The sequence below is a fragment of the Saccopteryx leptura genome, chromosome 1 (genome assembly GCF_036850995.1).
Source record: "Saccopteryx leptura isolate mSacLep1 chromosome 1, mSacLep1_pri_phased_curated, whole genome shotgun sequence".
NCBI classification, from domain to species: Eukaryota; Metazoa; Chordata; class Mammalia; order Chiroptera; family Emballonuridae; genus Saccopteryx; species Saccopteryx leptura.
Genome location: NC_089503.1, coordinates 41,868,592 through 41,883,128, shown reverse-complemented (window position 1 = coordinate 41,883,128; position 14,537 = coordinate 41,868,592). Strand labels below are relative to the sequence as shown.

The window sequence follows — 14,537 nt, the reverse complement described above, 5'->3', positions numbered from 1 at the left end:
GAAGCAAGAAGGCAGAGAGACTCCCGTATGCGCCTGACTGGGATTCACCCAGCAAGCCCACTAGGGGGCGATGCTCTGCCCATCTGGGGCCATTGCTCCATTGCAACTGGAGCCATTTTAGCACCTGAGGCAAGACCATGGAGTCATCTTCAGTGCCCGAGTCAACTTGCTCCAAAGGAGCCTTGGCTGCAGGAGGGGAAGAGAGAGACAGAGAAAAGGGAGAGGGGGAAGGGTGAAGAAGCAGATGGGCGCTTCTCCTATGTGCCCTGACCCAGAATCAAACGTGGGACATCCACATGCCAGGCCAATGTTCTACCACTGAGCTAACCGGCTAGGGCCTCCATAAGATCATTCTTAAGAGGCTGTTATGTGCAACCCATACTTAGACAGTAGCCCAGAACACCACACTTTCCATATGAGAGGAGCCCTTAGCATCCACAGTTTATCCAATGATATTCCTCACCTTCCCCCTTCATGCCCTAAGCCCCATATGCTGCTTTTGGGGACAATATGGGAGTTCCTTCTGATAAAAGCTAATTACCTGAGGTGGCTAAGAAATAATGAGGGGAAATGGGAACAAAGTGGTTGGGAAATATGCTAGTAGTTCTTGTCCCTTCTCTCCACACCTTACTGGAAAAACTGGCAATGGCAATGACTTTCTGTAAGCAAAGTTAGTCAAGGATGTTGTACCCTCAAGCAGGGCACATCATTGTTATCTCATCTGTAAGTAAATAGGTTGGCAATGATCTCTAAGGGCCTTTCCAAGTACTGTACTATGTTTTATGACTCTAAGATTCACAAGGTGAGATCCCCGTAAGGAAACAGGTTTTCTTTGGGGGGGCAATATGTTGATCATTAATATACAATAAAGGTCCATAATCCCTAATTGGAAACCCTTGCAGCCAGATATATTTCAGACTCAGAATTTTACAGACTTTAGAAAAGTAACATGGTATATAAATCATGTACACTTCTGTAAGGTCTGAGAGTAGCACCTCATAAGCAAAACAGTATTATTCTGGGAAGTAAACAGTACACAGTCACAGTAAGTGGGCAAAGACTATAAGCAGCCTATGATGTCAGGTCAGTCTGGGGTGTTCAAAGCTTTTTGACTTCAAAACTGAGAATAAATAAGGGATTGTGGACCTGCAGGGGGAATCTAAGATTTCAGAAATCTTTATAATTTCTCTAAATATCTTCTTCTGGCTAAAATTCTTCATAAAAATGAGTAATAAAACTGGTTTTTAAAACACCTTGAAAAAAAAAGTAATTTTAAAAGCCTAACCGTGGTGGCACAGTGGATAAAGTGTCAACCTGGAACACTGAGTTCGCCGGTTTGAAACCCTGGGCTTGCAGGGTCAAGGCACATATGGGAGTTGATGCTTCCTGCTCTTCTACACTCTCTCTCTCACCTCTTTCTTTTTCTCTCTCCTCTAAAAATAAATAAATAAAAATCTTTTAAAATTTTTTTTAATTAAAAAATAAAACACCAGAATAGGGAAAAGTGATTTAAAACAACTACAAAAAATACATACACACTAATTCTTGCCCCTGTGGTCTCTTCCACAGTCATTTGGGCTGCAAGGATTCTATGCTGTCAAAGCAAGCCATAGCAGGAACACAGGTCTCAGAGGCCCTGTGCTAGGCATCTACTTTTAATGTCTCATAACAACAGAAGAGATGGGCATTGTCACTCTCATTGTACAGATGAAGAAGCTAAGACTCAGAGAGGTTAAGTAACTTTCAGGTAGCTGGGTGGACAAGTCAGATATATACTCCTTTCATTATACCATACTTTGTCACTAAGAACTAAGGGAAACAAAAAATAACAATAATTATATATTGCGAACCAGCCCTGAGCTTACATGGCAAGAGGTTGACTACATGATCCTATCTAAAAAAACCACCCCATCACTTTTTCTGCTTCATTTTTTTTTCATAGTACTCCCTGACATGACATTATATATGTTTACCCTATTTCCTGTCTACCTCCTAAAAAGTAAACTCCATAAGGGCTGGAACTTTGTTTTGCTCACCAGCCTGCATCTGAAACTATGCCATCCCAGGAAAGGCATTCATATATTTTATAGTCAATGGATGTAAGACCTGTTGAGTCCCTACCTAGAGAAGATCAAATGAAAAGCTTGCACAGTGTGAAGTGGCGAGCATATGCACAGGATTTCTCCATCAGCCCTGAGACCTCACAGCTGTCCCATTACCAGGGTTACAGGAAGTTGAACAGAAAGTCAGACACCGCCATTATGGAATTCAATTATGATATCAATTTTTGCAATGCAACAATAGACCATAAATCCATGATAAAGCAAAACAAAAGGAAATTTCAATACAACCTATTACAGCTCTATTTGCCTCCCTTCCTTATAAACACTGTACATACCACACACACAACTCCAAGGAGGTAAATACTCTTGTTATGGACTGAATTCATTTGTTGAAACTACCCTTCAGTATTTCAGAACGTGACTGCACTTTAAGACAGAGCCTTTAAAAAGGTACCTAAAGTTAAATGAGGTCACAATGATGTGGCTTACTCCAATTTGACTGGTGTCTTTGTAAGAAGAAACACAGGGATGCTCTCGCACAGAGAAAAATCCGTCTGAGGGCACAATAAGAACGCTGCCATCTCTAAGCAAAAGAGAGAGACCTCAGAAGAAATTAATTTTCTGCTGACACCTTGATCTTGGACCTACGACCTCCAGAACTGTAAGGAAATAAATTTCCATTGTTTAGATCCCCAATCTGTGGCATTTTGTTTTGGCAGCCCTAGCAAACTAACACTCCCATGTCATAGATAAGGCGTTGGAAGAACAGCCCATCGGGTCTCTACATACAGTTAGGTTCAACAATCTTTTTGTTTCAGTACAGATAAGGCCACATCTGAAAGGCTTTTTCTGTCAGATGTTTCCTCTGTCCACAGAGACCCCAGTCTCTAGCCTGGGAAAAGCCAGAGACACCACTCATCCCAGGAACACATTCAATCCCCAGCTCCACCACCAGCTCAAGCACCACCTCAAAGATAGTCACACAGCCAGACTACCTCAAGCCACACCACACTCTCCCTTCTGCCAGTCTGCAGCCTTACATTCAACAAATGTTTCCTTGTACTGATAATTATCATTTTTTAATTAGTGAACATATACTGGTTTTAACAGCAATATAGGTTATCTCCCCACCCTACCCCCTACCCTAACGCTAGAGCTATCTTTCACTGTGCTTTTCCAAAAAAAACTGCACATAGCTCACACACAACAGGTACTCATTCAGTCATCAGTCAACACATATTCACTGAGCACCTTACCATGTGCCAAGTACCATGAACAAGACAGGCACAGTACCCACCGATATGATGCTTACATGCTAGCCAAGGAAACTGACACTGACAAATTACACATTTCGTTACAACTGGGATATGTGTTATGAAGAGCTAAGACACAACGTCTGCTTGTTTCCGTGCATCTGGTCGGGTACCTGCCACACGCAGCTGTACTGAGACCCTCCTCCTCCCTGCCAGCCACGACACAAAAAGATGACCCTGTCACTCAGGGCTCCTGTCAAACCAATACCAACGCGGACTCCCAATACCCCAATACAGGCAAGACCCGGCCACAGCAGAATAGCAGCAACTCTGCAGGTCTCTGGCTCGTGCACCGCCAAACACCGCAGGCCTCTCATCAAAGGATGCTCCTGCCAGACTGGGGTGGGTCTGGGAAAAGGCCCCATCCTCCGGGCAATGGGAGGGTACAGAGCACAGGTGACCCACAGGGCTCTGAGAATGGGATGATCCTCTCTCTTCGGAGCCATCCACGCTGTCTTTCCCGGAGCTCTCGCGGAACCAGACGCTCTGCCCTGGAGGCAGGTTCTTCCCACAAAGCCGCAGCCCCTCCGATCCGCACGCCACCAGCCAGCAGGCCCCCTATTTCAATCCGGGAAGACCTTCCCTCCTTCCTGCTCCTCTTCCGCCCCCAGTCCAGCATCCTCCAACCCGGAGCCAGAGCCGGGATCCGACCTCCACCGCCCACCCAGAACCGCCCACGCGAAGGCTGGCTGCTCCCAGCATCTGCGCGCCCCTCAGTGCCAGCCGCCCCGGCGCGGGGGCGGAATCACGCCACGTACCCAGGCGAAGAGCCTGACCCGAGCAGGGGTAGCTTCCGAGTTGCGGGGCTTGTGCTCCATGCGTGAAAGCTCCACGGAGGCTTCCGGGAGGGGCCTGCGAGGAGGGCGGGGCCGGAGAGGGGCGGGGCCGGAAAAGAGGCCGGGCTGGCGCGAGGGAGAAGCCAACTCTGAGGGCGGGGTCGCCGTGCCGCGCCCTCGCGCCACCACGAATCAAGAGCCGGCGAGAGCCCAGCGGTCGCTTCCGGGACCGCCTCGACTCCAAGGGCTCCGCCCCGCCGCGCGCGAGATAAGCGTGTCCGCTCCCGGCCTTCTGATTTGCGGGTTATCTCTGCTCTTTGCCTTTATTTTTAGTAGTAATCCTGTGCAAGTGCACGACGTTCTTATCTCCTGTCGTGTCTCATCACGACAACCCAGAGGGGCTCACAAGACTTCATTATTTGATTGGGAAGAGATTGAGGCTGAGAAGGAGTGGAAAGGGTCCTCCTGCCCCCGGGTCTTAGGCCGAGCTGCGGTTGGGCCTGCTTTGGTGTGCCTTTGCAAAATCTGAGGGAGTTTGTTGGTAGATGATAGTGCTGTATATCGTTGATGTGGGCCTCAGCGCCTGGCACCGGGAGGGAACTTACACTGAGGAGGCTAGTCCTCATGGATTCCTGCTGGGCAGCCTTCTGATTCTCAGTTCTCCAAGCATGGCCCTGCCCTGATTCTGGTCACCAATACTGGATAATTTTCGCCCAACATAGATTTTCATATAAAATGGCTTTTATCAGATACCCTCATACACTTTGGGTTCGAGCCAAATAAGCACAATTCACCTGAAGGAAAATGTGGCAATGCTTATTAGGAATACTAGCTGTACCCGGTCAGACATTGCTGTGACTCAGTCTGGTTAAATGGAAAAGAAAGAAAAGACAAAGCACAAGTTTCTATTATGTTTAATTTCACAATGCTTGTGGGTATACAATATTTTTTGTTATTCCACTGTCTGTGCAAATGTAGAGATTGTCTGGTTTGCCGAGTCTAGAACACACAACATATAATTGTCCATGTGAGAAGCAATCCGTGTCTAGATCTATACTGCACAATTCTAAAGATTGGCCCTGAGCTTTGTTGATGGTGATTGCAAACGCCAATCAAATTGGGAACTGCAATCTCTTAAATTGAAATGGCATATCCATTGAAATCATAGGAATGCGAGGAATGAGGACATCTTCACCTTTGAAAGGTCCTGTCAAGATTGTTGCTTCTATGACGTTGCTCATTAATTTTTATAGCACGCAGACCCAAACACTTCATGTTTTACCATGAAATCCATCAGCGATTTCAGCTTCTGTCTGAAACACGTGCTGTGATGTCATGCCTATCCTCCAGCAATTGGCCAGGAAGTAAGAGCTGTTGTATATCGTCCCAAGCTGGATTGCATGTGAATGTAATGAATAGGTCTGGACACCCGTAGTGACGAACATACACAATTGCATCTTGAGCATACTCCTGCATATGACGTGGACTGCCTGTATATGAAGATGGCAAAATTGTTAGTCTTCCAACCTTAGTTGTATTATCATCATTTAGAACTGCATCTCGCAAATGAACGTATTCTTCAGAGCAAAGCTTGGTCTGATTCAAATGGATGAATATCAAACATTCTGTTTCGACTTTTGTATACATATCTATGATGTATTGGTGAAACAATTGACGGCATTTCAAAATGTGATTGTCTTCATTCTCTCAAATCAATCAGTATGAATAATAGTTCATTGCACTGCATTTCATATTTGTTTCTTCACCACTGACTGGATTTATCATCTTAACGTTGAAGTGATATCCATCGGCACCATCCTAAAAATGATTGGATATTTATTGCAGGGCATCGAAGCAACAATGAGTTTCTGCAAGTTTTGTCAATTGATTGTTTCTCTGATGAAGAAAAATATCTCTAGGTTGGAATTGATCTCCGACTATAACAATTGCCACTTCATCTATAGTTGGAGCATTGAATCTTTGCACATGTTCTCCAGCAGCCATTTTGTCAGCATGAATAACAATCTTTTTTTTTTTTTTTTTTTTTTTTTTTTTTTTTGTATTTTTCTTAAGTTGGAAACGGGGACGCAGTCAGACAGACTCCTGCATGCGCCCGACTGGGATCCACCTGGCATGCCCACCAGGGGGCGATGTTCTACCCATCTGGGGCGTCACTCTGCCGCAATCAGAGCCATTCTAGTGCCTGAGGCAGAGGCCACAGAGCCATCCCCAGCGCCCGGGCAAACTTTGCTCCAATGGAGCCTCGGCTGTGGGAGGGGAAGAGAGAGACAGAGAGGAAGGAGAGGGGGAGGGGTGGAGAAGCAGATGGGCGCTTCTCCTGTGTGCCCTGGCCAGGAATTGAACCCGGGACTCCCGCACGCCAGGCCAACACTCTACCACTGAGCCAACCGGCCAGGGCTGAATAACAATCTTGTATGTATCAGATGGCATCATGTCAATTGCTATTTTGAACAAACGCACTAAATTGTTTTTTTGTGAGGAAGCTCTTGCAGTTGGGGAACATGGACCTTTTTATGCTGGTAGAAATTCTGCAGCATGCAACCAATTCATCATTGCCATCACCGATGAAATACATTCATAGGAATTTATGTTGACCATCTGGGAACGGAAGCAGGGAGCCAACTTTATGATAAATTTGTCCTTTCATTTTGAAAGTTGGCATGAATTGAGCTGTTACAATTTCTGCGCCAAACAACGTCATTTGGAAGAATGAGTTCTATTTCCTGATGTTAGATAGAAAATGCTTTGATTCGGCAGTATGTCTGGCAAGCAAAGTTTTTAATGGCTCTGGCGGTTCTCCAAGTTGAGGCAGTTTAATTTTTCCGGTGGAGCAACACACTCTTTTCATTTCTCCATTAAATTTCAGAGCCTTGCAATAAGGACACACTTGAATCATAGTGTCAATGAAAACATACCGGCTCTAACTATAATCATCAGCTGGGTTGTACCGGAATGCAAGGCGATTGTAATCGCATGATTGCTGAGCACGGAGATTGTTTGATGCTGATCTGCTGTTTCTCGTTGACATCTTTCAGCCATTCTCAGTTTGTCGCGTTCATTCTGTTGAGAACAAAGCAGATCTGAAGCTGCAGAACACGATCGCCGCGCTCACAACCGTGCATCCTCAAGTCTGGCTGCACGTAAATGGATCGTGAATTGGAAACATTGAAATGGAATCATAAAATATTTAGTATAGCGTGTGTTGCTTTTATGTCCAACAGATGGCGCTGTTTTTCAAAAAAAGCATGTTTTTACCTGTCACAGGTGTGATATCTATATCTAGAAAATAGTAGGTATATAAAAAAGAGTGTGTATTTGAATACAACATTGTTTCAAAATTTCAAAGTAATCGGTGAAGAACTTTCAGAGATTTAAGATTTTGAACAAATGAACATTTACATTTATATTTATATAGATGAAGATAAGTACTTACCCAGTAATTCTACATCTGTTAATTCATCACAAGAAATTAATCAGAGCTGTGCACAAAGATTTAAACTGCAAGTTATTCATTATAGGTTTACATATAATAGGAAAAAAAACTTACAAAAAAAAAAAAAAGTACCTGACCTGTGGTCCTGTGGTGGCACAGTGGCTAAAGCTTACAACTGGAATGTTGAGGTCACAGGTTCAAAACCCTGGCTTGCCTGGTCAAGGCACATACCAGAAGCAATTATTTATTGAAGCTTCTTGCTTGCTCCTCCCCCCACCTCAGCCTTTCTTTTTCTCTTTCTCTCTTTCTTCTCTCTCTAAAATGAATAAATACCCCCCCTCCAAAATAAAAGAAAACTTACTACCTGGAAGTCCAAAAATAATTGATTGATTATGGCATAGCCACGTGGTAGACTACTAGGTTGACATTTTAAAATGTTTTAAAATATATTAAGTATGGGAAATATTTATATTGTGAAAGTATTATACCAGTTTTCTACATACACACACACACACACACACACACACACACACACACACACACACACAGGATGGTGAGTCCCAGGTGATTTTTTGGGTACATAACCCACATTTTTCAAGCCACACATTACTTTGGGGGTACAAATGGAGTCATGTTAAGGATAATAGTTCATATTCACTAGTTCTTGACCCCTCTGATAATACAAACCTCCAGTACTCATCACCCTTTATGCTTGGGAGCCCTGGAAAGTGTTTGGGGTGAGCTCTTAACACCACCCTTTCCTGTTCTCTCACACCACTCCTCCTCATTGTTTCTGCCTGTAAGACCACTTGAGGGCAGCACCTCACCCTAACTTTTCCAGCCTGTGGTTATGCTAAGAAAAATACAAGCTTGAGAGAGGCAGAGCAGCTCTTTCTCCCTGGGGGCCCTTGATGTGCAAAAACTATACCAAGTTTGCTGCTTGTTTTATAAGATTGGCCTTTTTTGTTTGATAATTCCTTTCAAGCATGTGTAATACGATGTAAAAATGGGACCCTTCCTGTCTCAGTTTTGGCTGAGACCCCCCAAGGTTGTAAATGCCAATTACTCCTACATTATAAAGTGAGGTACAAGACCACCAAAGCATAACTTGTGAAAGAGGTGTCTAGAAACAGTGTATGACATCTAGGCTATGAAAGAAGTTGGAGAGATTGAGGAGGAATTCTGATAGGACATGTGGTAATAGTTGTCAATGGGTGTGGATGAGTCCACACCCATCTCATGTCTAAAGAAAGGCATGCTGCAGCAAGGGTACTTAGAGAGCTCAGTATGTATCCCTCCAGGATGGGACCCAAACAGGCTGCTGTACAATTTGTGCTGAGAAATCCAAGGGCTTATGGTCACATAACTGCTCCAACAGATGAGCAAAGTGACACTGATGCCTTGGAGAGGACTTTCATGCCCAGTTCTACATGTGAAAGAATGTCTGAGTATCTGCCATGTGAGTATTTACCAAGTATGAACAATTTAGCCCAGGAATAATCTTAGACCCCATCCAAGGGAGTTCTGGATAGCTGGAGTGACACCCCAAGAGAGTTGACCACTGGATTCTTAGAGGTTTGAGGGAGATGAATTCAACAGCCTGGTCAAAGAGGTACATTTACTGACATCAAGAGGTCCTAAGAAATAGGAAGGTGGAAAGGTCTTCAAAAACACTCACAGAAAACGAATCAGCACTAAATACTAACCAAGTACAGAAAGCACTGATGCCAACTCACAACAGTATCAGACCAAAAAAAGTTTCCACTCCTTACCTCTCCTTTCCACCACCACTACCAAACCCTGAAGAAGCCAGAGGCATCCTACTGAGTGGGAAGGAGGAGCAATAAATAATAACAATAATAAACTTTAAGTTCAGTGCTCTTCTTCTCTAGAACTGAGAAAGGAAAGGGTGTGCTTAGTTTTATCTAAGTTTAATATTTTGAACTTTTACATAAGACTGGACTTTTAAAATGCTGGAGGGAGGGAGAGAGAGAGAGAGAGAGAGAGAGAAAGAGAGAGAGATTGATTAGAAGCTAAGGACTGAGAGCAAACAGAAAATTCAAGGCCAGAACCTGAGATTTCATCCAAAGGGGCCAGGAGGAACTACTCACAGAGCCAGTTTTAATAGTGGGTCTGGAAGAATAAAATTGTTTCCTTATTTCATCCCTTGAATGTACATGCATCATTACTTTAGCTAACTTAGTTATATTATTATGTTATATCCCTCCCAGTACAATTTCTTGGGAGTGTTGAGATGTTGCAACTATTTCAACTACGTACATGCCACTGACTAGCCCTTCCCATTAGCAGCCTGATTGAGTTGCAGTTCTTGAATGGGGCTAGCTTTAGGTTATTTGATGGTATCACTTTCAGGTGCCTTGTCTCCCCATAAGAGGAAAATATAAACTATTTGGAGCCATACAGACTATATCTCTGCACCACTCAGCATAGGAAATTTTCCCCCTAGATTATCTTATTTCCATATTACTGTTATAATAAGTATTGTTAAGATTGTAATTATTTTGTAGATGAGAAAACTTAGTTTCAAAGAAGTTAAGTAATTTACTCCAAGGTCAGATTTCTGCCTTTGATAAAGGCAGATTGTCTAGCTGCAGACCAATTCTCTCATCAAAACAACTTGAAAAGCTGGAGAAATTTTTTTTTTTAATCTGTTTCAAGACATTGGAGAACTATCAAAGCAGCCAGAACTTAAAAGGCCAATATCTGGAAGCTGAGAGGTTGTATTTGGCACTTCTTTTTTGCTTGAAACATTTTGCTAATTAGCAAGCAGTGACTTACAGGCTAAGAAACTGGGCTGAAAGTAGCTGAGAAGCTGAAAAACTGAACAGTACTTGAGTAATTCTATGGAGGTGGGGCAGTGAGAGTGAAGAAGGAAACAAAACTAGGAGTCCAAGCTTCCCAAGGAGATGCCCTGGGACAAACCTGTAGCTTTCCTTTGGAATTGCTAACGGGCTGCATCCTAAGAGTAGAGGCAAACTGGAAATACACCAGCCTTCACAAAGACTGAAGCTCGGGTTCAAAGTGGCTTAATCCCTAATTAGACTAAGAAGATCTTTCAATGCCATTATATACCTACTGCCTGCTGGAAGTAAAAGTTAATTCCCTCCAGAGTAAAATGAAATCATCCAGAAACTATGGAGAATTTCCGATTAAGAGAGTGATTATATTCATTATTCTTGACATATGAATATGGATAATACATTTCTTTTCAAAAAGTTCTCTCACAACAGAATTCCTGCAATAATCCAGTGCAGTAGATTTAGCTTATTTTACAGATAAGAATCATGAGATTGAGACTTTACTGAGAATTCCAAAAAATGGTTACTAGATTCCAAATGTGTTTTGCTTCCCTTATCTCATATATTCATAGGCTCTTTAAGAAGTATAAGGATGTGCTAGATTTCTGAAACTAATACAATTGCTAATATACTTAAATCAGTTTTTAACGATTTGACAAAAAAATAAATGCTTGCTGAGAACATGAATTTTGTGTCCATTTATTATCCAGTCAAATAAGAATCTTGCAAATCATAAACATTACATAGTAAAACAAGACTAGAGTGAAACAGACTGCAGTGTCTTGATATATTTCCTAGAAATTAATATATGAACTCTTAATATATGAACTCTTATTATTATTTTGGGTTTTTTTTTTCTTTTTTCAATTTGGAAGCCAACTTAAAAAATCAACTAATTCTGTCTGAATTATGACTATGTTGGTGAGTCATTTCTACTGTACATTTTCAAATAACAAAATAAGCAGATTAAGAAATGTAGGTATTCTGATGACCAGCTTTTGGAGCTTTCTTCAAAACACCAGTACAATATATACAATAGGTCTGAGTAAGAACTGTGAACCACTGCTGTTCCTACACATGGCCGCAGCCTGACACCTCACAGTAACTGGGGCCTACTGTTCCCTGCCCATGGCCCTTTCAACCGCAAGCAACACTGCGGAGAAAAGAAAAAAGAAAAAGAACTATGAACCAAACTTTTAATTCAGTTTAATCCCAGACGCTTTGAAGATATATATTTCAAATGCATGAAAATTCTAAGACTCTCAGGACTCCTGATTTACCAAATATCACAAACCCAGAGGTTAGAAGAACTGAAATCAATCCTTAAATATTTCCATTATTCTGAAATTGTGAATTACAATGGTTGTGCCTTTGAATATTTATTTTCGTGTGCTTTAGTCATAAAGTGATTTTAAATACCATCATTTTTTTGTTACAAAGTTTTATTTTATAATTGAGACATGCCTGTACAGAAAACAACAAAACATTTTACTAACGCACATACAAAGAGAAGACATTCGTGTCATACATTAGAATGGTGATCTTTGGGGGCAGTGAAAATGGATGACAAAATGGAATTAACAGAATTAGAGAGGGACATTGCATGGCCTGCAGGAGAATGGCTGGAGATGGAATGCTGCCTGACACAGTCTTTGGTGAGGACATTGGAACGCGAAGTCCTGTGGGGCAGAACGCCGCCCTGGCAAGCACTGAGATTGTTTAATGGAAGCTTCTGAACCCTCTAGCCATTTCCTGCATACCTGAAAGGTTTTAGTTATTCATCCTTCTCAGCACCTGAGCCTATGCTCTGCTAATTTGCTTGCTGATTAAAGAAACAAATAAATACAATGAGGCTACACAGATCTGGGCTCTCAGTCCTAGAGGCTGGGAGTCCCCTGTACCCGTCTTTTCTTCTTTTCTTTTTTTTTCTTTTCTTTTTCTAGAGAGAGAGGAGAGAGAGTGAGAGAGAGAGAGAGAGAGAGAGAGAGAGAGAGAAGGGAGAGGAACAGAAAGCATCAACTCCCATATGTGCCTTGACCAGGCAAGCCCAAGGTTTCGAACCGGCAACCTCAGTGTTCCAGGTCGATGCTTTATCCCACTGCGCCACCACAGGTCAGGCCCCATCTTTTCTTTATGTTGTGTTTTGTGTGTTTTTCCTTAAGTCCTGCAGCGCCTTCCTCTTGTGCACACCCATTGCCGAGCTGGTCTCAGCAATAGACTGATAATAACAATATGCCATGAACTGAGTATGATCAAATCTGTCCTATGAACTTGAAATTTAAAAAAAAAGTAGTGGTTTTCAACTTGGGCAGCAGGGTAAAGTTTAGAGAAATTTAAAAAGAGCACACATTTCAGCCCCATTTCAGACAAACCACATCAGAAACTCCATTCTTGGAGCCCAAGTTTGTGCATTAAAAAAGTTCCTGTATTAACTTCATCATCTATAAATGTCTAGAAATCCACATTGGTATAAATTGATTGAAAAAATAAACAAGGGAGAAAAAAATAAATCTTCCTTCTATTAGGATTCCAAATAACTTTTGTAGATACTCCCTTTCCAGAAGGTTTTGGGGGGACTAGTCAGGTATCTCGTACCATGTGGCTCATTTTGATATCTTCTCTGGTTATACTGGGGTTATAGGTTTTGGGGAGGTGGCCCCAGGAGTGAAGTAGCATTCTCATCACATTGCATCAAGGGTATCGCTAGCAATAGACTTATTACTGGTTATGGTAACCTCTATCACTTAGTTTAGGTAGTGTTTGCCAGCTTTCTTCACTATAAAGTAACTTTCCTCCTTTTCTCATATTTTATTCTTTAGAAACAAATGGCTAAATTCAGCCCACAATCAGGAGGGAAAGAGAGATCAAGCTCCACCTTCTGGAAAGAGAGTACCTACAAAAAAATTAAATACCATCATTATAAAATTCAGTGATTCTTCACCATGATCAGAGTTGTATGAAAATTACTAGATGCAGTATGCATAATTTGCTGCTATTTGCCATCCATCATAGTTTGCCTACAACAGAGTTCCTTGCAACCAAATACACTAACTATAAGCTAATTAATATTTTAAATAATTTTGGATTAGCTGATTTAGATCTATTTACTATCAAAATTACCTTTAACATTTAATTGGCTATTAAAATTTGTAAGTAATGTAAAAATATAAAATAGCATGAATTACTTTTCCCAATTCTATTTCTTAGTATAACATAAAATTAAAGGAATTTTTAAGAAGATATTTATAATTTCCTTTGAGCTCTAAAAAGGATGAAAAGATCAAGAGCGTCCTGGCCCAGTTGCTCAGTGGCTAAAGCATCATCCCAGAGCACTGAGGTCATAGGTTCAATCCCCGGTCAGGGCACATAGGAGAAGCAACCAATGAGTGCACAACTGAATGGAACAATTAAGTAGAACAAGTTGATGCTTTACTCTTTCTCTCTCCTTTCCTTTCTCTCTCTCAAATCAATGGAAGAAGTTTTTTTTAAAATGATGTGGTCTGTTGAATATAAAATATGTCAAATGATATATAATTTGACTATTAATGTGAAAAAATAAAAACATGGTTTCTTAAGAATGGAAAATTGGCTGAAAATATGACCCTTAATATACCATCAATAGAGACACTAAGTTAATAAGTTCTGATAACCCACTACCATAGGACCAGCCAATATGCCATCAATAGAAATGAGATCACTGGGAGAAGAAGCTGAGGGGTGTAATATTCGGTGAGTCTGAGTTTCTTCTTGGTCCTGTTGAGTTTGAGAGACATGACAGGGCTGCCACATTGCACAACCCCATTCCATTCTGTGAATGATGCCACAAAAAGTTGTACAACATTGGCCTAGTTTATGGGACATCTAAATGGAAATATCCAGCAGACAGCTAGAATTAAGAGGCAAAAACTCAAGAAAGATGTCAGTGTTAGAAAACAAATATGAAAATCATACAAAATAAGAACTGAAGTCATGGATGTGGAAGAGATAGCAGAGAGGAGGGCCAGAGACAGACAGTCGAGGACAGCCTTCATTGGGGGGTGGGGGGAGAGGAAAGGAACAAATTAAAAGATACAGCATGTATCTGGGAGTCCAGCTTCATCTATTTATAGCAT

The 14,537-nt window shown here is 41.8% G+C and overlaps 1 protein-coding gene across 7 annotated transcripts in view; it reads right to left on the bottom strand.

Moving 5' to 3' along the window:
• The window catches only part of SERGEF (secretion regulating guanine nucleotide exchange factor), a 224,031-nt gene extending 219,790 nt beyond the window's left edge, over positions 1-4,241 (bottom strand). For 6 of the 7 annotated variants that reach the window (XR_010748958.1, XR_010748959.1, XM_066364999.1 and 3 more), the window contains exon 1: positions 4,135-4,241. Coding sequence is in view for 5 of the 7 variants with exons in the window: in XM_066364999.1 (XP_066221096.1) it covers positions 4,135-4,194 (60 nt within the window). In the remaining 2 variants the exon portion in view is untranslated. Of the gene's footprint in view, positions 1-2,148; positions 2,235-4,134 lie in introns of those variants that run through there. The other variant, XM_066365017.1, reaches the window with a different exon arrangement.
• Positions 4,242-14,537: the final 10,296 nt, after the last annotated feature.